Genomic DNA, 23,856 nt, shown 5'->3' on the forward strand with positions numbered 1-23,856 from the left:
CTGTGTCCTAAGGCCTCTGGTGGGAGCCTTCAGATTGCTGCTTCAGGATTTAGAACAGCCTGGGCTGCAATGCCACATCTTCAGATCCTGCAAGAAGCAAGAGAGGCATCCGGGATGCTGGTTTGGAGGAGTCAGTGTGCTCTGGTGTGTCCAGCAGGCCCCTGCGGGAGCCTTCAGATCACTGCTTTGGGATCTGAACAGCCTGGGCCACAGCACTCAGTCTCCAGGAAGTGCAAGAGGCCTGGTGTGCACCTGTAAGCAGACTGGGAGCTCACAGCTTGCTCTAGCAGCACTGAGCTTAGGTTCCAGAACTGAGGCTTCTGGCGGGAGCCCTCAGATCTCTGCTTCTGGATCCAGAACAGCCTGGACTGCAACACGACATTGCCAGGTCCAGCAAGAGGCCAGAGGGGCACCCAGGAGGCCAGGTGGGAGGAGTCAGTGTGCTCTGGTGAGTCCAGCAAGCCCCTGTGGGAGCCTTTAGGTGTCTGCTTCAGGATCTGAACAGCCTGGGCCACAGCACTAGGTCTCCAGGAAGTGCAAGAGGCCTGGTGTGCACCTGGAAGCAGACTGGGAACGCACAGCTTGCTTCAGCACAGAGCTTAGGTTCCAGTTCTGAGCCCTCTAGCAGGAGCCTTCAGATCTTCGCTCCTGGATCCAGAACAGCCTGGGCTGCAACGCCACATCACCAGGTCCTACAAGAGGCAAGAAGGGCATCCGGGAGGCCAGCTGGAAGGAGTCAGTGTGCTCTGGTGAGACCAGCAGGCCCCTGCCGGAGCCTTCAGATGTCTGCTTCGGGATCTGAATAGCCTGGGCCACAGCACCCTGTCTCCAAGCAGTGCAGGAGGACAGATGTGCACCAGAGGCCACCAGGGAAAAGGGAGCTTGCACTAGTGAGTTCAGCATTGACAAGACCAACTAACACCAGTGAGAACTAGATGGCAAAAGGCAAACGCATGAACGTCACTAACAGAAATCAAGGCAATATGGCAGCATCTGAACCCAATTCTCCTTTAACAGCATGTCCTGGATACACCATCACACCAGCAAAACAAGATTGGGATTTAAAATCACTGGTCATGATGCTGGTACAGGAACAGATGAAGGATATACTTAAAGAAATTCAGGAGAAAATGGATCAAAAGTTAGAAGCCCTTACAAGGGAAACACAAAAATCATTGAAAGAAATTCAGGAGAACACAAAAGCCAATAAGGAGAAAACGCAAAAATCACTTAAAGAAATACAGGAGAAATTTGGTCAACAGGCTGAGGTCATGAAAGAGGAAACACAAAAATGTCTTAAAGAATTACAGGAAAGCACAAACAAGCAAGTGAAGGAGCTAAGCAAAACCATCCAGGATCTAAAATCAGAAGTAGAAACAACTAAGGAAATGCAAAGGGAGACAACCTTGGCGATAGAAAACCTTGGGAAGAAATCAGGGGACATAGATGCAAATATCAACAACAGAATACAAGGGATAGAAGAAAGAATCTCAGATGCTAAAGATACCATAGAAACAATGGACTCAACGGTTAAAGAAAATGCAAAATGCAAAAAGCTTGTAACCCAAAATATCCAGGAAATCCAGGACACAATGAGAAGACCAAACCTAAGGATTATAGGCATAAATGAGAATGAGAATTTACAACTTAAAGGGCCAGCAAATATCTTCAATAAAATTATGGAAAAAAACTCCCCTAACCTAAAGAGAGAGAGATGCCCATGAATATACAAGAAGCCTACAGAACTCCAAACAGACTAAATCAGAATAGAAATACCTCCCGTCACATAATAATCAAAACACCAAATGTACTAACAAAGAAAGAATATTAAAGGCAGTAAGAGAAAAAGGCCAAGTAACATATAAAGGAAGACCTATCAGAATCACAGCAGACTTTTCACCTGAGACTATGAAAGCTAGAAAATCCTGGGCAGATCTCATGCAGACTCTAAGAGAACACAAATGCCAGCCAAAACTACTATACCCAGCAAAACTCTCAATCACCATAGATGGAGAAACTAAGATATTCCATGACAAAACCAAGTTTACACAATATATATCCACAAACCCAGCCCTACAAAGATAATAGGAGGAAAACACCAATACAAGGAGGGAAACTTCACCCTGGAAAAATCAAGATAGTAACCTTCTCTCATCAAACCCAAAAGAAGTTAACCAATGAAATTTAAAAAATAACATCAAAAATGACAGGAAGTAACAATCACTATTCCTTAATATCTCTTAACATCAATGGATTCAATGCCCCAATAAAAAGACATAGACTAACCGACTGGATACGTAAACAGGACCCTACAATTTTCTGCATACAGGAAACACACCTCAGGGTCAAAGAAAAACACCACCTTAGAGTAAAAGGCTGGAAGACAATTTTACAAGCAAATGGTCTCAGGAAACAAGCTGGTGTAGCCATTCTAATATCGGATAAAATTGACTTTCAACCATAAGTCATCAAAAGAGACACAAAAGGACACTTCTTGCTGGTCAAAGGAAAAATACAAGAAGAACTCTCAATCCTGAACATCTATGCTCCAAATGCAAGGGCACCCTCATTCATAAAAGAAACTTTATAAAAGCTCAAAAAGCACATTGTACCTAACACAATAATTGTGGGTGACTTCAACACTGCACTTTCCTCAATGGACCGATCAGGAAAACAGAAATTTAACAGGGACACAATGAAACTAATTGAAGCTTTGGATGAATGAGATTTAACAGATATATATAGAACATTCTATCCTAAAGCAAAAGAATATACCTTTTTCTCAGCACCTCATGGTACCTTCTCCAAAATCGACCATATAATTGGTCACAAGAGAGACCTCAACAAATATAAGAAGATTGAACTAATCCCATGCCTTCTATCAGATCACTATGGAGTAAAAGGGTCTTTGATAGCAACAAAAACAACAGAAAACCCACATACACGTGGAAACTGAACAATATTCTACTCAATGATACCTTGGTCAAGGAAGAAATAAAGAAAGAACTTAAAGACATTTTTGAACTTAATGAAAATGAAGGCACAACATACCCAAATCTATGGGACACAATGGAAGCAGTGCTAAAAGGAAAACTCATAGCCTTGAGTGCCTCCAAAAAGAAAATGGAGAGAGCATACACTAACAGCTCAATGACACACCTGAAAGCCCTGGAGCAAAAAGAAACTATTTCGCCTGGGAGGAGCAGAAGGCAGGAAATCATCAAACTCAGGGCCGAAATCAATCAAGTAGAAACATAGAGAACCATACAAAGAATCAACAAAACCAGGAGCTGGTTCTTTGAGAAAATCAACAAGATAGATAAACCCTTAGCCAGACTAACCAAAGGGCACAGAGACAGTATCTAGATTAACAAACTTAGAAATGAAAAGGGAGATATAACAACAGAAACTGAGGAAATTTAAAAAACCATTAGATCCTACTACAAAAGCCTATACTCAACACAACTGGAGAATCTGAAGGAAATGGACAGTTTCTTAGACTGATATCTGACAACAAAACTAAATCAGGATCAAATAGATCAACTAAATAGTCCCATAACACCTGAAGAAATAAAAAGGGTCATAGAAAGTCTCTCAACCAAAAAAAGCACGGGACCAGATGGCTTCAGTGCAGAATTCTATCAGACCTTCATAGAAGACCTAACAGTAATACTCTTCAAACTGCTCCACAAAATAGAAACAGAAGGAACTCTAAACAACTCATTGTATGAAGCCACAATTACACTGATACCAAAACCACACAAAGATTCAACAAAGAAAGAGAACTTCAGTCCAATTTCTCTTATGAATATTGATGCAAAAATACTTAATAAAATTCTTGCCAAATGAATCCAAGAACACATCAAAACAATCATCCACCATGATCAAGTAGGCTTCATACCAGGGATGCAGGGATGGTTCAATATAAGGAAATCATCAATGCAATCCACTACATAAACAAACTCAAAGAAAAAAAAACACATGATCATCTCATTGGATGCAGAAAAAGCATTTGACAAAATTCAGCATCCTTTCATGCTAAAAGTCTTGGAAAGAATAGTAATTCAAGGCCATACCTAAACACCGTTAAAGCAATGTACAGCAAAGCGGTAGCCATCATCAAAGTAAGCGGAGAGAAACTTGAAGCAATCCCACTAAAATCAGGGACTAGACAAGGCTGTCCTCTCTCTCCATATCTTTTCAATATAGTACTTGAAGTTCTAGCTAGGGCAATTAGAAAACATAAGGAGGTTAAGGCGATACAAATTGGAAATGAAGAAGTCAAATTATCACTATTTGCAGATGACATGATAGTCTAATTAAGTGACCTGAAAACCTCCACCAGAGAACTCCTACAGCTGATAAACAACTTCAGAAAAGTGGCTGGTTATAATATCATCTCAAGCAAATCAGTTGCCTTCCTATACTCAAAGGATAAGCAGGCTGAGAAAGAAGTTAGGGAAATGACACCCTTCACAATAGCCACAAACAATATAAAGTATCTTGGTGTGACTCTAACCAAACAAGTGAAAGATCTATATGACAAGAACTTCAGGTCTCTGAAGAAAGAAATCGAAGAAGACCTCAGAAAATGGAAAATTCTGCCATGCTCATGGATTAGCAGGATTAATAGAGTTAAAATGCCCATCTTGCCAAAAGCAATCTACAGATTCAATGCAATCCCCATCAAAATGCCAACTCAGTTCTTCACAGAGTTAGAAAGAGCAATTCTCAAATTCATCTGGAATAATAAAAAAAACCCAGGATAGCTAAAACTATTCTCAACAACAAAAGAAATTCTGGGGGAATCAGTATCCCTGACTTCAAGCAATACTACAGAGCAATAGTGTTAAAAACTGCATGGTATTGGCACAGTGACAGACAAGTGGACCAATGGAATAGAATTGAAGATCCAGAAATGAACCCACACACCTATGGTCACTTGATCTTCGACAAAGGAGCCAAAAACATCCAGTGGAAAAAAGATAGCCTTTTCAACAAATGGTGCTGGTTCAATTGGAGGTCAGCATGCAGAAGAATGCAAATTGATCCATTCTTATCTCCATGTACTAAACTTCACACCAAGTGGATCAAGGACCACCATGTAAAACCAGACACACCGAAACTAATAAAAAAGAAACGGGGGAAGACCCTTGAGGACATTGGGCACAGGGGAAAAGTTCCTGAACAGATCACCAATAGCTTACGCTCTAAGATCAAGAATTGATAAATGGGACCTCATAAATTTACAAAGTTTCTGAAAGGCAAAGGACACTGTCCAAAGGACAAAAAGACAACCAACAAATTGGGAAAAGATCTTCACCAACCCTTTATCTGACAGAAGGCTAATATCCAATACATACAAAGAACTCAAGAAGTAAGACCCCAGGGAACCAAATAACCCTATTAAAAATGGGGTACAGATCTAAACAAAGAATTTTTACCTGAAGAAATTACCTTAAGAAATGCTCAACATCATTAGTCACTAGGGAAATGCAAATCAAAACAACCCTGAGATTTCACCTTATACCAGTCAAATGGCTAAGGTCAAAAACTCAGGAGACGGCAGGCGTTGGAGAGGATGTGGAGAAAGAGGAACACTCCTCCACTGCTGGAGCCCAGGCTATTATACCCAGCAAAACTCTCAATCATCATAGATGGAGAAACCAAGATATTCCATGATAAAACCAAATTTACACAATATCTGTCTACAAATCCAGTCCTACAAAGGATAATTCATGTAAAATGCCAACACAAGGAGGAAACTACACCCTAGAAAAAGCAAGAAAGTAATCTTCTTCCAACAAACCCAAAAGAAGATACCCACATAAACATGAAAATAAAACCAAAAGTAACAAGAAGCAACAATCACTATTCCCTAATATCTCTTAACAACAATAGACTCAACTCCCCAATGAGAAGACAAAGACTAATGAAATATTTCTCATGTAAATCTTCAATTTTATCAGAAAATGTTTGTAATTCCCCTTTTAATTAACTTAGTAATTTTTTATGTCTACCGTTTTATTTGCATTATTTTTCATGATAATGTTCAGTTTTAATGTCTTTCTATATACTCCTCTATTTTATGAGAAATGTTTTCAATGTAAATGTTTGATTTTATCACACATGTTTCTAATTCTACATTTAATCAATTTAGAAAGAGTTTTTATATATACCATTTTATGTAAAAATTTCCAACAAATAGTCAATTTTAGCATGTCTATTTATTTCTTGAATTTTGCCAGAAGTATTTTCCATGTAAATCTTCAATGTTATATGAAAATGTTTATAATTCCACCATCAATCAACTTAGAATTATCTTTATGCCTATCATTTTATCTGTATAATTTCCATGATAATCTTTAATTTAATGCTTTTCAATATATTTCTTCAATTTTATCAGAAATATCTCCCATGTAAATCTTCAAGTTTATCAGAAAATGTTTATAATTCCACTTTCAACCAACTCAGGAATACTTTTAAACCTACCATTATTATATCTTTATAATATTTTCCATGATAATTTTCAATTCTTACATGTTTTTCTATATTTTCTACAATTTTATCAGAAATGTTTTCGGTGTAAATCTTCAATTCTATCATAAAATGTTTCTAGCCCATATTTCCATTAATTTAGCAATGTCTTACATGTCTACCACTTTACTCTAATTTTCCATGAAAATTGTCAATTTTAGCGAGTTTATCTGAATTATTTTCCATGTAAATCTTTAATTTTATCATAAAGTGATTTTTCTTTCCTTTACTTACCTTTTCAATGAAAAAAAGTAAAAGAAAAAATTTGATACATATTTTGAAATGTAGTTCAAAGTATTTTATTAACCATGGAAGGCTTGAATTCTCAGGATACATTAAGTACATTTAAAAACCATGGTCATGTCTTAATATTTCTTATCTCTACAGGTTGCTGAGACATGACTTCTGATGTCTTCCTAGCCTCCCATGTGGGAAAGGCCTCAGATTCTCAAATACTTGATAATAAATTGAATGCTAAATGGCAAGAGTGAAAGATGATGAAATATCATACAGCCTTCGTTGGGTACCTGGAACAGTTCAGAAGAACACCAGATTGGATTTTCATTTCCTGTAGCAAGTGTATAGACATATGAGTGGTCATGAGTCCCAAATATCACTGAAAGATTAATCACAATCATTTTCAAAACAGGGTGATCAGGTTCTGTTTCCCTCACCATTTGGAGAATGTGTAAGTATAGTATACTGAGACTACTTCTCATGGCCTCTATTAACCTGGAGCAAGAAGTCCATATGGATACCTTTTCCAAAAGTTTAGTTAGAAATAGATATTATGTATTGCATTCTTTTCCCAGAGTTTAAGGACAGAGAGAGTAGTATGAGAAGAAAATGTAAAATTGATCCAACTACACCATGGGGAGAAAGGCATGGGAAAGTATTCTTAAGCACAGAAATGAACAACTTTGGTGACACAGTGAATGTGGCATGGATTGATTTCAAACTGTGTTCTCTTCAGTACTTTACATGAAGTCTTTTATATTATAATCATTTATATATTTTTCCTTAGAAGCTGTTGAAAACATCCATAATTTCTGATTACTTTTCAGACTCAAAGAAGATGGAAAATCATGTGGAAATTTTGGTTGGCACTACATTTCCAAAATTTGTGGGCTGGCAAAAGAAAAGTATATGACTCTGATTTGGATAGTGTCAAAAGTCTATCTTCTTGACCTTATGTAAAAAAGACTTGCTCTCTCTGAATACATATTAAATATGGATATGTGTACAGTTCATTTTAGATGATATTTTCTTCTTTGAATGCTTTGTACATTTTTACAGGGTATACTAACAATCTACAACACATCCTTATGCTCCAACTCAATTTTTAAAAGAACTCATGTCCCAGTTTTACATTTATAGCCTGTAAACCAGTTGTTCCAGCTTAAATGCTCACATCCATGGATACCCACTGAGGCATGAAAAAACTGCCAACAGTCATGTTCTGTAAAAGCCTGACCATGCCTTCCTAATCATTTATCAAAACATCATTACAAGTTATTAGGCTTCATATATTGTTTGTTGAATTGGTATTTCAATGAGGAAGATATAGAATTAAAGCATTTAATGAAGGTAGAGTCATGACAGAGAATGAGGATACAGGTCTTCATGTATTTCAGAGTGCAGGAAAGTAGATGTGAAGCAGAAAAGGTGGATTGTTTTGGCCCAAGGCTTGTATTCCTGTTGACTTGCTCTTTCCTGCTGATTGTGTCTATCTCTTACTGCTCAAAGAGTACCTGACAGAAGGTCCAGAGTCATTTGTCACAGGGACAGAGAAAGGTGGAATTTCGTTAATATATCTTTCCAAGGTAGAGTTAATGATAAATGCCTGATGTAAAGTCACTCAAATGTCTGAGTTCATTCCAAATATTTGCCCCTCAAATTTATATATTCTGCTGAAGCAGGGTTTAGTGGTATTCATTGAAGAATGAGTCTGTACACTGGAGGAGTGGGAGCAAAATAAACCAGAGTTAAATCTAGTGATCAGCAAGTCCTTTTAGATGAAAGCATGAACCTGATTTTCTGTTTGGCCACATTGATAGTGTGTGAGATTTACTATGAAAAACTTCTAGTGGTGAAGGTATTTATTTCATATTGAAAGATCTTAGGTCTATTCATGAGTGTCTTTGAAAAGTAAGGGTATTAATATAACTTGACTTGTCTACCTGATTTTTCAGAGTTGTACCAAGGTCTTTCTAGCCTGAGAACCTCAGAAAACATCAACTTATATTTTGAAGTTTCTCACACATTCTTTGGAACTTTCTGGACTGGATTCTCAATTGTATTTTAGGTAATACAGCTTTGTTGTGTCTAAGACAGAGAGAAAAAAAAGGAAGCTATGCTTCTTCCTAGTATTTCAAAGTTCTAGATCCCAAACAAGAAATATTCATATTCAAGAATTGAGAAAATTTATTAAAGTAATTACAGTGAGCAGCTTTGCAGAACCAAATACCCAATCATTATGTGTGTTAAAGTACTTAAGAGATAGCTAAAATTATAGTGCTTATTTGTTGTGCTTTATCTCTATTCATAAGATAGAATCAGAAGAAACCTAGCCTATATTTGAATAGTGATTTTTGGGAAGGAATACTCATTATACCAATATGTTATAAAGGCAAGAATGTCAGGAGCCACTTTTCTTTTGATGCCAGCTCAGTGTAAATGCTTTGGATTATAGTCTTATAGTACACATATTTTATTAGGTACAAGTTCATGCATTCACCTTCTTTCTCTACTTGCTGTTTTCTGTTCTCTGCACTTACATCCTTTTGTTTCTCAATTGGGTCCTACTATCATTGAGTAGTATGCTCTTCTACCAAGGTATTACTGGAGTATATCCTTATAGTTAGCATTCCAATTTCACAATTTTTAAATTTACAGGGACCTGTAACAAAGGAAAAAACCCTGTATATCCCCCAATGAATCCGCATACAGTGTAAATGGTTTCTCTATTTCGGCATTCAGAGAATCAATAAAGTGAAATGCTGAGTAGAACTGATAAAGAAAGAGCATCATTGAAGACCACGTTTACTCCATAGTGATCTGATAGGAGGCATGGGATTAGTTCGATCTTCTTGTCTTTGTTGAGGTCTGTCTTGTGACCAATTATATGGTCGATTTTGAAGTGGTACTATGAGGTGCTGAGAAAAAGGTATAGTCTTTTGCTTTAGGATAGAATGTTTTATATATATATATTAAATCTAATTCGTCCAAAGCTTCATTTAGTTTCATTGTGTCCCTGTTCAGTTTCTGTTTTCCTTATCAGTCCATTGAGGAAAGTGCAGGGTTGAAGTCACCCACAATTATTGTGTTAGGTGCAACGTGTGCTTTGAGCTTTAATCAAGTCTTTTATGAATGAGGGTGCTCTTTCATTTGGAGCATAGATGTTCAGGATTGAGAGTTCTTAAAGAAGTTAACCTATGAAATTTAAAAAATAACATCAAAAATGACAGGAAGTAACAATCACTATTCCTTAATATCTCTTAACATCAATTGACTCAATGTTCCAATAAAAAGACATAGACTAACTGACTGGATACATAAACAGGACCCTACATTTTGCTGCATACAGGAAACACACCTCAGGGTCAAAGACAAACACTACCTTAGAGTAAAAGGCTGGAAGATAATTTTACAAGCAAATGGTCTCAGGAAACAAGCTGGAGTAGCCATTCTAATATCAGATGAAATTGACTTTCAACCCAAAATCATCAAAAGAGACTCTGAGGGACACTTCTTGCTGCTCAAAGGAATTCATTGTTTCCAATAGCTAAATAGTACTCCATTGTGTATATATAGAACATTTTTTGCATCCATTCTTCTGTTGAGGAATACCTGGGTTGTTTGCAGCTTCTGGCTATTATAAATAGGGCTGCTATAAGCATAGTGGAGCATATATCCTTATTACATGCTGGGGAATCCTCTGGGTATATGCCCAGGAGTGGTATAGCAGGATCTTTCAGAAAACCAGACACACTGAAACTAATAGAAAAGAAACTGGTGAAAACCCTTGACAACATAGGCACAGGGGAAATGTTCCTGAACAGAACACCGATAGCTCATGCTCTAAGTTCATGAATTGACAAATGGGGTCTCATAAAATTACAAAGTTTTTGTAAGGCAAAGGACACCATCAAAAGGACAAAATGGCAACCAACAAATTGGGAAAAGATCTTCACCAACCCTACATCTGATAGAGGGCTAATATCAAATATATATAAAGAACTCAAGAAGTTAGACCCCAGGGAACCAAATAACCCTATTAAAAATGGGGTACACACCTAAACAAAGAATTTTCACCTGAAGAAATTTGGATGGCCAAAAGCACCTTAGGAAATGCTCAACAACATTAGCCATTAGAGAAATGCAAATCAAAACAACCCTGGGATTTTACCTCACACCAGTCAGAATGGCTAAGGTTAAAAACTCAGGAGACAGCAGGTGTTGTCGAGGATGTGAAGAAAGAGGAACACTATTTGTGCGGCCCCTTTCCTGCACAGAAGCCACTTCAGAACTCGGCCTCCCACCAGTCAGGAGAGGTGCATCCATCTTGGTTTCGGACTCCAGGGATCGGACAGACTGAGATAAGCCTGGGCGGCAGCACCACATCTCCAAGTCCTGGCTGGGTCGGCACACAGATGGCCCGCCGAGCAGCCCAGGACCTGGGGGCAGTCCAGGGCCTGACCGTCTGAGACCATTGCTATGCCCGCTTCGGGCTATGCCTGTTAGCCGGTTTGGTTTTGCCTGCTAGGTCTCCCTGGCTTCCCTTAGGCAAAATGGTGGTGGTGCGCGCGCCGGCCCGGGAGGAAAAAAACCTCCTGGCCGGGTTTGCACCCCGGTGGACCCCCGATCATCCCAGGGCCTGGGTGCAGGCCAACGCCCGTCGGGCTTAGACCCCCGCGATGTTGGTCTCGGGTTATATTTGCGTACCTCAGTCTGATTTCTCTGGCAACCGAGAACCAATATGGAGCCCTCATAACTGACTGGCGGGAGGCAGAGTTCTGATGTGGAGTAGCCATTTTAATATCACATAAAATTGACTCTCAACCCAAAGTCATCAAAAGAGACTCTGAGGGACACTTCTTGCTGGTCAAAGGAAAAATGCAACAAGAAGAACTCTCAATCCTGAACATCTATGCTCAAAATGCACGGGCACCCTCTTTCGTAAAAGAAACTTTATTAAAACTAAAAGCACACATTGTATCTAACACAATAATTGTGGGTGACTTCAACACTGCACTTTCCTCAATGGACCGATCAGGAAAACAGAACCTAAACAAGGACACAATGAAACTAATTGAAGCTTTGGACCAATTAGATTTAACAGATATATATATATATAGAACATTCTATCCTAATACAAAAGAATATACCTTTTTCTCAGAACCTCATGGTACCTTCTCCAAAATCGACCATATAATTGGTCACAAGACAGACCTCAACAAATATAAGAAGATAGAACTAATCCCATGCCTCCTATCTGATCACTATGGAGTAAAAGTGGTCTTCAACAGCAACAGAAACAACAGAAAACCCACATACACGTGGAAACTGAACAATACTCTACTCAATGATACCTTGGTCAAGGAAGAAATAAAGAAAGAAATTAAAGACTTTTTAGAACACAATGAAAATGAAAACACAACATACCCAAATCTATGGGACACAATGAAAGCAGTGCTAAGAGGAAAACTCATAGCCCTGAGTGCCTCCAAAAAGAAAATGGAGAGAGCATACATTACCAGCTTAATGACACACCTGAAAGCCCTAGAACAAAAAGAAGCTATTTCGCCCAGGAGGAGTAGAAGGCAGGAAATCATCAAACTCAGGGCCGAAATCAATCAAGTAGAAACAAAGAGAACCATACAAAAAATCAACAAAACCAGGAGCTGGTTCTTTGAGAAAATCAACAAGATAGATAAACCCTTAGCCAGACTGACCAAAGGGCACAGAGAAAGTATCCAAATTAACAAACTTAGAAATGAAAAGGGAGATATAACAACGGAAACTGAGGAAATCCAAAAAATCATCAGATCCTACTACAAGAGCCTGTACTCAACACAACTGGAGAATCTGGAGGAAGTGGACAATTTCCTTGACAGATACCAAATACCAAAATTAAATCAGGACCAACTAGACCATCTAAACAGTCCTATAATGCCTAAAGAAATAGAAGGAGTCATAGAAAGTCTTCCAACCAAAAAAAGCACAGGACCAGATGGCTTCAGTGCAGAATTCTACCAGACCTTCAAAGAAGAGTTAACACCAATACTCTTCAAACTATTCCACAAAATAGAAACAGAAGGAACACTACCCAATTCCTTCTACGAAGCCACAATTACGCTGATACCAAAGCCACAAAAAGATCCAACAAAGAAAGAGAACTTCAGACCAATTTCCCTTATGAACATCGATGCAAAAATACTCAATAAAATTCTTGCCAACCGAATCCAAGAACACATCAAAATGATCATCCACCATGATCAAGTAGGCTTTATCCCGGGAATGCAGGGTTGGTTCAATATACGGAAATCCATCAATACAATCCACTACATAAACAAACTCAAAGAACAAAACCACATGGTCATTTCATTGGATGCTGAAAAAGCATTTGACAAAATTCAGCATCCTTTCATGCTTAAAGTCTTGGAGAGAACAGGAATTCAAGGCCCATACCTAAACATAGTAAAAGCAATATACAGCAAACCGGTAGCCAGCATCAAACTAAATGGAGAGAAACTTGAAGCAATCCCACTGAAATCAGGGACCAGACAAGGCTGCCCCCTTTCTCCTTATCTTTTCAATATTGTACTTGAGGTACTAGCTCGGGCAATTTGACAACATAAGGAGATCAAAGGGATACAAATTGGAAAGGAAGAAGTCAAACTATCATTATTTGCAGACGACATGATCGTCTACCTAAGTGACCCAAAGAACTCCACTAGAGAGCTCCTACAGCTGATAAACAACTTCAGCAAAGTGGCAGGTTATAAAATAAACACAAGCAAATCAGTGGCCTTCCTATACTCAAAGGATAAGCAGGCTGAGAAAGAAATTAGGGAAATGACCCCCTTCACAATAGCCACAAACAGTATAAAGTATCTTGCGGTGACTCTTACCAAACATGTGAAAGATCTGTATGGCAAGAACTTCAAGACTCTGAAGAAGGAAATGGAAGAAGACCTCAAAAAATGGGAAAACCTCCCATGCTCATGGATCGGTAGAATCAATATAGTTAAAATGGCCATTTTGCCTAAAGCACTATACAGATTCAATGCAATACCCATCAAAATCCCAACTCAATTCTTCACAGAGTTAGAAAGAGCAATTATCAAATTCATCAGGAACAACAAAAAACCCAGGATAGCTAAAACTATTTTCAGCAACAAAAGAAAATCTGGGGGAATCAGTATCCCTGACCTCAAGCAATACTACAGAGCAATAGTGTTAAAAACTGAATGGTTTGGGTACACTGACAAGCAGGAGGATCAATGTAACAGGGTTGAAGATCCAGAAATGAACCCACACACCTATGGCCACTTGATCCTCGACAAAGAGGCTGAAAACATCCCATGGAAAAAAGATAGCCTTTTCAACAAATGGTGCTGGTTCAACTGGAGGTCAGCATGCAGAAGAATGCGAATTGATCCATCCTTGTCTCCTTGTACTAAGCTCAAATCCAAATGGATCAAGGACCTGCACATAAAGCCAGACACTCTGAAGCTAATAGAAAAGAAACTGGGGAAGACCCTTGAGGACATCGGTACAGGGAGAAAGTTTCTGAACAGAACACCAATAGCGTATGCTCTAAGAGCAAGAATTGACAAATGGGACCTCATAAAATTACAAAGTTTCTGTAAGGCAAAGGACACCATCAAGAGGACAAATCGGCAACCAACAAATTGGGAAAAGATCTTCACCAATCCTACATCAGATAGAGGGCTAATATCCAATATATATAATGAACTCAAGAAGTTAGACTCCAGAAAACCAAACAACCCTATTAAAAAATGGGGTACAGAGTTAAACAAAGAATTCTCACCTGAAGAACTTTGGATGGCGGAGAAGCATCTTAAAAAATGCTCAACTTCATTAGTCATTAGGGAAATGCAAATCAAAACAACCCTAAGATTTCATCTTACACCAGTCAGAATGGCTACGATTAAAAATTCAGGAGACAGCAGGTGTTGGAGAGGGTGTGGAGAAAGAGGAACACTCCTCCACTGCTGGTGGGGTTGCAAATTGGTACAACTACTCTGGAAATCAGTCTGGTGGTTCCTCTGAAAACTGGGCACCTCACTTCCAGAAGATCCTGCTATACCCCTCCTGGGCATATACCCAGAAGACTCCCCACCATGTAATAAGGATACATGTTCTACTATGTTCATAGCAGCCCTATTTATAATTGCCAGATGCTGGAAAGAACCCAGGTATCCCTCAACAGAAGAGTGGATGCAAAAAATGTGGTATATCTACACAATGGAGTACTATTCAGCCATTAGAAACAATGAATTCATGAAATTCTTAGGCAAATGGATGGAGCTAGAGAATATCATACTAAGTGAGGTAACCCAGACTCAAAAGGTGAATCATGGTATGCACTCAGTAATAAGTGGATATTAACCTAGAAAACTGGAATACCCAAAACATAATCCACACATCAAATGAGGTACAAGAAGAAAGGAGGAGTGGCCCCTGGTTCTGGAAAGACTCAGTGAAACAGTATTCTGCAAAACCAGAACGGGGAAGTGGGAAGGGGTGGGTGGGAGGACAGGGGAAGAGAAGGGGGCTTACGGGACTTTCGGGGAGTGGGGGGGCTAGAAAAGGGAAATCATTTGAAATGTATATAAATTATATGGAATAAAAAAAAAGAAAGAGGAACACTCCTTCACTGCTGGTGGGATTGTAAGATGGTACAACCACTATGGAAATCAGTCTGGTGGTTCCTAAGAAAACTGAGCATGACACTTCCCGAGGACCCTGCTATACCTCTTATGCACCATTCTATTGTCATTAATAACCCATAAAACCAATAGCTCCAACTCAGATGCCTGTGTGCCTCTCTCCCTCCCTCCCTCCCTCCCTCCCTCCCTCCCTCTCTCTCTCCCTCCCTCCCTCCCTCCCTTTCTCTCTCTCTCTCTCTCTCTCTCTCTCTCTCTCTCTCTCTCTCTCTCTCTCTCTCTCTCTCTCTCTCTGTGTGTGTGTGTGTGTGTGTGTACTTGAGCAGGTACATACGGCCAGCATCCAAGTTCTCTAGGAGACTGACCACTTCTCCCTGTGGATGTATCTAATGCCAGCTCTCTATTTTTATTAATTATTAGGGTGTCAATGTTGTTTCTTGAGTTAGTATTTCTTTATGAATGACGATATATTTTTCTCTGCTTAGGGACAATGTAATTCTTGTTGGGCTTTTCCTGTGACTGGTGCCATAGAAGCACAAATTTTCAAGAAAACAGGAAAAATGATCCCTCTGAGTGTACAGAACCTAGTGGACTGTTCTAAACCTCAAGGCAATAGATGCTGTCATGGGGGTAGTACATACAATGCCTTCCAGTATGTTTTTCACAATGGAGGTTTTGAGGCTGAGGCAACCTATCCGTATGAGAAAAAAGTAAGTAGACTTCCTACATTTTCATTTCAGCTCAGCTTGTAGTGACAATTGTAGAGATAATAAACTATCTTCAGAGATCAGACTACATGGTATAATCTCTTCACACACTATGAGTGTTATTGTGATGTTTTCTATGTTTAAGTTTTGTTGTGATGATATCCTTTCCTTTTGTGTACATGGACAAAATGTGAACAGTTGTACACATAACTCAGAACTCTGTGGTACCAAAATTTCTCATGAATTGGATGATCTGTTGGTTTCTAATGAAGATAAAAGAACATATTTTTCGTTCCTAACCATCCAGTAGCATATTAATTCCTGGGATTATTTGTAAAACTCCTTACTTGACTGTGTTCATTTGCAAAGTACAGAGTGTTGTAGTTTTGACTCTTGCTTCTAGGCAGTAGGCAGAAATAACTGAGTTTCTACCTCTTTATCTTTTAAAGGAAGGACTATGCAGGTACAATCCTAAGAATTCAGCTGCTAAAATCATAAGATTTGTGGCCCTTCCACAAAATGAAGATGTCCTAATGGATGCTATAGCAACTAAAGGGCTTGTTGCTTCTGAAATTAATGTTGTCTACAGTTCTTTAAGTTTCTATAAAAAAAGATAGTATATTTCCTTCTAGATATAAAGAAAAAAATGTGTGACATCCCTATGTCATGACAAGTTTACAGACCAGTTGCTATATAAAATGCATGATTTCAATGTTTGAGGTTTTACTCACCCCAATGCAATAGTTTTGGGAACTGAATTTCACTGGATATGAACAACCTCATGATAAAATTTATTGGTCAGCTACATTTTCAACTCTTCTCACTTTGATGGATGCTTTATAGATTTACAGGGAAAGTTTATCTGAAATCAAATTACAAGAAAGTTTTTTAATTAGGCACTCTGTCCTGTAAGTTAAAATGTGAGCGAGGTTCTATTAATACAAACACACAATATCAAGAAGTCATCTCATATGCTTGTAGAACATAGTTATCAAAAAATTTCACTATTTTGAATATATCCGCTTACTGTGAAACCAAACACATATGTGTGTATGTATGTGCATGTGAGTATATATATGTACATACACATACATATTATATACATATATATGTTTGTATATGTACATATATTTTACACACTTATATGCAAGTGTGTATATATATACATACACATATATAAATATAGATGTGAACAAATCATAAAGCTTAGTATTTCATTGTAGTTCACTGAATTCCAGAATCTTTGAAAATACCTCGATATTGCTGGTGGCAGTACTCACTGTCATGTAGTTTTTGCATCTCATGTCAGCATCCATTTCATTTCTCAGGTGTTTATCATGAGCCCAGGGGCAAACCTGCTGTAAATCATGCAATCCTGGTGATTGGGTATGGATTTGAGGGAAATGAAACAGATCCCAATAACTACCGGTCAGGAACAGGTATAAACTGACAAAATTTTTATATTTAAAATTCTCAGGGCTAGAAACATGGCTTACTGGTAAAGGGTCTGGATGCCCTAACAAGGGTTGCATGAAGAAATTAAATGTTGTAGTCAGTATTCTGATATACAGCCTAGAAAATTTGGACCAATTTAAGTAGAACAAAGTTTATTCTCCATGTATACATGTAAGGCTTGTATGCTTATCTGCATGTCTGTGTGCACATGTGTGTTTGTGTGTGTATGTGTGTGTGTGTGTGTGTGTGTGGACAAATGCCTCTGTACAGAGAACCGATTTTAACATCAGTTGTTTCTCAATCATAATACAGCTTCCATATTGACACAGTATATCTGGCTGATGTAAGAATTATTATTTACTCAAGCTAGTCAGCTTGCTAGGTATATACCCTGTATCCATGTCCCAAAAACTTTTATTACAGGCACACTAAAATGTGAATCTGGCTTTCAAATAGCCCTGGGTGTTGATCTCCACTCATTAATCCCTTAGCTACCCAATAACTCTAAGATCTTACTGACAATATACTATTGTGAAATTTCCATTCTTACTCTGGTTTCTAGGATATCAGTGTCATGTCAGTGTTATTACTTTTGTCATTCATAAAACATGTTTTTAGTTCTGATGCACATGTATGAGGAAATTTTCATTCTCTGCTCTAGTTTTCACATCCTATTTGAGGCAACTCTTGATACTCACGGTTAAACCTTTTGCTTTATCTGATACTTCTGTTATGTTGGCCTAATGTCAGTTATTGTAATATATCTGTCGTGTTATTATTACTAGCAAATATAAAATATGATTTCTTTCAGCTGCGGTAAATGATGGGGATTGGGCGGATATATGAAGATTGCGAAAGACAGGAACAACCATTGTGGAATTGCTTCATTTGCTCAATATCCTATTGTGTGAGCAGCCTAAGGATCACAAGAAAGCACATGGCATGAGACTCCATGTCCAGAGGAATAACATCCATTTCAATGCACAGCTTTTGATGAACATATTAAATTTTGAGTCCCACAAAATACTTGACATGAACACTGTAATTTTTGCTCTCATTAATGAATGCTCATGTCTCCTAAAATAACTTTATTTTCACTTTCACTGCTTGTGCAAATAAATTCCTTTTAAAAAAAGAATTATTTGAGTATAATTTCTAGCTTCTATATATTTTGCATAGTTATTTTTTGTAGTAAGAAATGTAATTCATCTTGAAATTAGGATTGAGTGTTGGTTTGGTATTCAGGAGAAAGTGTGGGTAGATCCTCTGAGATAGATGTTATTCCTCATTGGCTGTTGTTTGACTACAAGTTGTTGTTGTTAAAGTTCTATACATCTTCCAGAAATCCTTCTCTGAAAGACTATTTGATAGTTTCTGAATTGGACACTTTGAACCAACACAACTGCACCCAATTTTAACTCATGGCCCCTCTATGGAATGAAAGGTCAGCATGAGTTACTGCTTTGTGTTGGTCTGTGGCTCTCCCTTCTCCATGACTTCAATCATGCATTAGGTTCCATCCCATAAGTGCATCAAACCTGCTACAGTAGGCTCTGCTAACTGCATCAGAACAGAAGCATAGAAAAAGACTTTAAAATACGTTCTATACATGTTTTAGAGGTCCTTATATTAGTAATGACAGAATTGATGAAGATAAAAAAGCAAAAAAAATGAATAAAATAGTTCAAAACCTAATAGTAGAAATAAAATAAAGAATTATCAAAGTAAAGAAATTCCAGAAATAAAAAACTTTATTTATTTGAACATGAATCTCACCAATAGAAAGTTAAGGAGGAAATAAGAATCCTTTTTAGAAACTTTTTTATTTGCTTACTTTCAAAAAGCTCACCCTCTTTCCCCTGACCCCTTCCCTGCATTCTTCACCCCATCCTCCATTCCCCTGCCTCTGAGACAGTTCTCCCCAATACCACCTCACCTCCACCAGCATCCCTCTTTCCTGGGGAATCAAGTTTCCATAAGTTTAAGAGTGCCCTCTCCATCTGAGGCCATACAAGACAGTCCTCTGCTACATATGTGCCCATGCCACAAATCAGCCCATGTGTGCTCCTTTTTTGGCTTAAACTCTGAGAGTTCTGAGGAATCAGACTTAGTGGACACTGTTGTTCTAAGTATGGGGTTGCAATCCCTTTCAGCTCCTTCATGCTTTCCTCTATCTCCTCCATATTGGTCACTGACCTCAATCCAATGGTTGGCTGAAAGTATCTGCATTTGTTTCTGTGAGTTGCTGGTAGAGCCTCTCAGATGTAAACCATGCCAAGTTCCTGTCTGCATGAAATATATGGCCAGTGGAGTAGCAGAGACAGGAGCCCCACAATCGTCATTTGCACCAGGGAGCCAGGCAACTCCACAACCTTCTGTGCACAGCCCACCAGGAGAGAGTGATCTCCCAGCAGTGGCTCACGTTCTGAGTGCAGAGGTGAGATATCCACTTTCCAAAATATTTATTGGAGGGGAACAGCTAGGAGCACACAGGGCATATGATCAGTGGAGCAGCAGGGACATGAGCCTTTCAGTTGACATTTGTACTATTGAGCCAGGCAGCTCCACAGCATTCTGTGCACAGACCCTGACAGAAGAGAATTGGCCTTCCTGGAGTACAGACACAGGCTTCCAGACCCACAGTAGGGACAATCTCCAGCCAGAGACAGCAAGACCAAATAAACCAGAGATAACAAAATGGCAAAAGGCAAACACAATTACCGTACCAACAGAAATGAAGGCTACATGGCAATATCAGAACCCCATTATCCCACTATAGCAAGTCCTGGATACCGTGACACACCAGAAAAGCATGAGTTGGATTTAAAATTGCATCACATGATACTGATAGAGGATGTCAAGAAGGACATAAGTAACTCCCTTAAAGAAATATAGAAGAACATGGGTCAACAGGTAGAAGCCCTTAAAGAGGAAACACAAAAAATCCCTTAAAGAAATACAGGAGAATGTGGGTCAGCAGGGAGAAGCCCATAAAGAGGAAAAACAAAAATTCCTTAAAGTAATACAGAAAAGCATAATCAGACAGGCAAATGAAATGAACAAAACCATCCAAGATCAAGAAAATGGAAATAGAAAAATAAAGAAATCACAACATGAGACAACCCTGGATAGAGAAAACCAAGAAAAGAGATCAAGAGTCGTAGATGCAAGCATGACCAAAAGGAAAGGAGATAGATGAGAGAATCTCAGGTGCAGAAGATACCATAGAAAACAGAAACAGCAATCAAAGAAAATGAAAAGGGAAAAATCTAACCCAAAACATCCTGGAAATCCAGGACATGATGAGAAGGCTAAAACTAAGGATTACAGTTATAGAAAAGAGAGAAAATTCCCAACTTAAAGAGCCAGTAAGTATCTTTAATAAAATTATAGGAGAAAACTTCCCTAACCTTAAGAAAAAGATGCCCACAAACATAAAAGAAGCCTACAAAGCTCCAAACAGACTGGACCAGAACAGAACTTCTTCCTGTCACATAATAATCAAACACCAAATGCACTAAACATAGAAAGAATATTAAAATAAGTAAGGGAAAATAACCAAGCAACCTATAAACGCAAACTTATCAGAATTAAACCAGACTTCTCATCAGAGACAATGAAAGCAAGAAGATCCTGGGCAAATCTCATACAGACTCTAAGAGAACACAAATGCCAGCCCAGACTACTATACCCAGAAAATCTCTCAATCACCATAGATTGAGAAATCAAGATATTCCATGACAAAACCAAATTTACACAACTTCTTTCCACAAATCCAGACCTTAAAAAGGATAATATTTCAAAAATGCCAACACAAGGAAGGAAATGAAACCCTAGGAAAAGCAAGAACTTAATCTTTGAAAAACCCAAAAGAAGATAACCACACAAACATAAAAATAACATCAAAAATAACAGGAAGCAATGAACAGTATTCCTTAATATCAGTTAAGATCAATGGACTCAATTCCCCAATAAAGACATACAATAACAGACTGGATAAGCAAACAGGAACCAGCATTTTTGCTGCATACAGGAAAGGTGCCTTGGTGTCAAAGACAAACACTAACTCAGAGTAAAAGGCTGGAAAACCATTTTCCATGTAAATGGACCCAGAAAACAACCTGTAATAGCCATTCTAATATTGGATAAAATCGACTTTCAACCAAAAGTCATAAAAAAACATGGAAAGATATTTCATACTCATCAAAGGATAAAAACTACCAAGAAGAACTCTCAATCTAAGCATCTATGCTCCAAATGAAAGGGCACCCACATTCATAAAAGAAACATCACTAAATTTAAAAGCACACATTGTATCTCACACAATAATTGTGGGTGACTTTAATACCCTACTCTAAAAAATAGGCATATCAGGGAAACACAAATTAAATAGACACACAGTAAAACTAACAGAAGTTATGGACAAAATGGATTTAACAAATATCTATAGAACATTTCATCCTGAATCATAAGAATATAATTTCTCAGCAATTTACAGTACATTCTCCAAAACTGACCATATAATTGACCACAAAACAGAATTAATCAGATATGAGAGGATTGGAATAATCCCATGCCTCCAATCAGATCACTATGGATTAAGGCTGGTCTTCAATAGAAACGAAAAGAATAGAAAGCCCACATACACTTGGACAAAGAATAAATAAGGAGAAATATCAAAGACGTTTTAGAAATTAATGAAAATGAAGTCACAATATGAGTAAACTTAAGGGAGACAATGAAAGCAGTGCTAAGAGGAAAACTCATAGATTTGAGTGCCTCCAAAAAGGAACTCGAGAGAGAATGTACTAGCAGCTCAGCAGCATACCTGGGAGCTCTAAAAGAAAAAGAAGCTAATACATCCAAGAGGAATAGACAGCAGGAAATCATCAAACTCAGGTGAAATCAACCAAGTAGAAACAAAAAGAACTACACAAAGAATCAGCCAAACCAGGATCTGGTTCTATGACAAAATCAACGAGATAGATAAACCATTATCAGGACTAAACCGAAGGCCCAGAGACAGTATCCAGATTAACAAAATTAGAAATAAAAAAGGAGGTATAACAATAGAAACTGAGGAAATTAAAAAAATCATTAGATTCTACTACAAAAGACTATACTCAACAGGAAAATATGGATGAAATAGACAATTTTCTAGATAGATACCAATTACCAAAGTTAAATCAGGATCAGGTAGACCATCTAAACAGTCCCATAACCACTAAAAAAAGAAGAAGCATTCACTGAAAGTTCCACAACCAAAACAGAGCACGGGACCAGAAGGTTTTAGCCTATCAGATATTCAAAGAAGACCTAATACCAATACTCTTGAAGAAACTCTACCCAACTCAGTCTATGAAGCCACAATCACGCTAATACAAAAACAAACAAAGATCCAACAAAGAAAGAGAACTTCAGACCAATTTCCCTCATGAATATCGATGCAAAAATACTCAGTGAAATTCTTACTTACCAAATCCAAGAACACATCAAAACTATCATTGACCACAATGAAGTAGGCTTCATCCCAGAAATGCATTCAACATACATAATATTACATAATATGGATGGTTCAATATACATAAATCCATCAATGTAATCTACTACATAAACAAACAAAGAAAAAAAACACATGGTTATTTCATAGATGCTGAAAATGCATTTGACAAAAGTGAGCATCCTTTCATGCTAAAAGTCTTGGAAAAATCAGGAATTCAAGGCCCATACCTAAACATATGAAACACAATATACATCAAACCAGTAGCCAACATCAAACTAATTGGAAAGCAGCCAGTAGCAATCCCACAAAATTCAGGGACTAGATAAGGCTGTGCTCTCTCTCCATAGTATTTGAATTTCTAGCTAGAGCAATTAGACAACAAAAGGAGGCCAAAGGTATGCAAATTGGAAAGGAAGAAGTCAAAATATCACAATTTGCAGATACTATGATAGCATGCTTGAGTGATCCCAAACTCCACCAGAGAACTCCTACTCCTGATAAACAACTTCAACAAAGTGGCCAGAAATAAAACTAACTCAAACTAATCAGTAGCCTTCCTATACTCAAAGGATAAACAGGCTGAGAAAAAATTAGGGAAATGACACCCTTCTCAATAGCTTCAAACAATATAAAGTATCTTGATGTGACTCTAACCAAATAAGTGAAAGAACTGTATGACAGGAACTTCAAGTCTCTGAAGAAAGAAATCAGAAAAAACCTCAGAAGATGGAAAGATTTG

The 23,856-nt window shown here is 38.1% G+C and overlaps 1 protein-coding gene across 1 annotated transcript; it reads left to right on the forward strand.

Moving 5' to 3' along the window:
- The first annotated feature begins 8,560 nt into the window (after positions 1–8,560).
- On the forward strand, positions 8,561–18,438 carry LOC127665202 (cathepsin Q-like). Its single transcript, XM_052157631.1, has 5 exons — positions 8,561–8,632; positions 15,938–16,162; positions 16,609–16,766; positions 17,483–17,589; positions 18,413–18,438. Exons 1-5 carry the CDS (start codon positions 8,561–8,563, stop codon positions 18,436–18,438), a joined length of 588 nt encoding a protein of 195 aa, XP_052013591.1.
- The last annotated feature ends 5,418 nt before the right edge of the window (positions 18,439–23,856 follow it).

This window comes from Apodemus sylvaticus, chromosome 14 (assembly GCF_947179515.1).
Source record: "Apodemus sylvaticus chromosome 14, mApoSyl1.1, whole genome shotgun sequence".
In the NCBI taxonomy this organism is placed as follows: Eukaryota; Metazoa; Chordata; class Mammalia; order Rodentia; family Muridae; genus Apodemus; species Apodemus sylvaticus.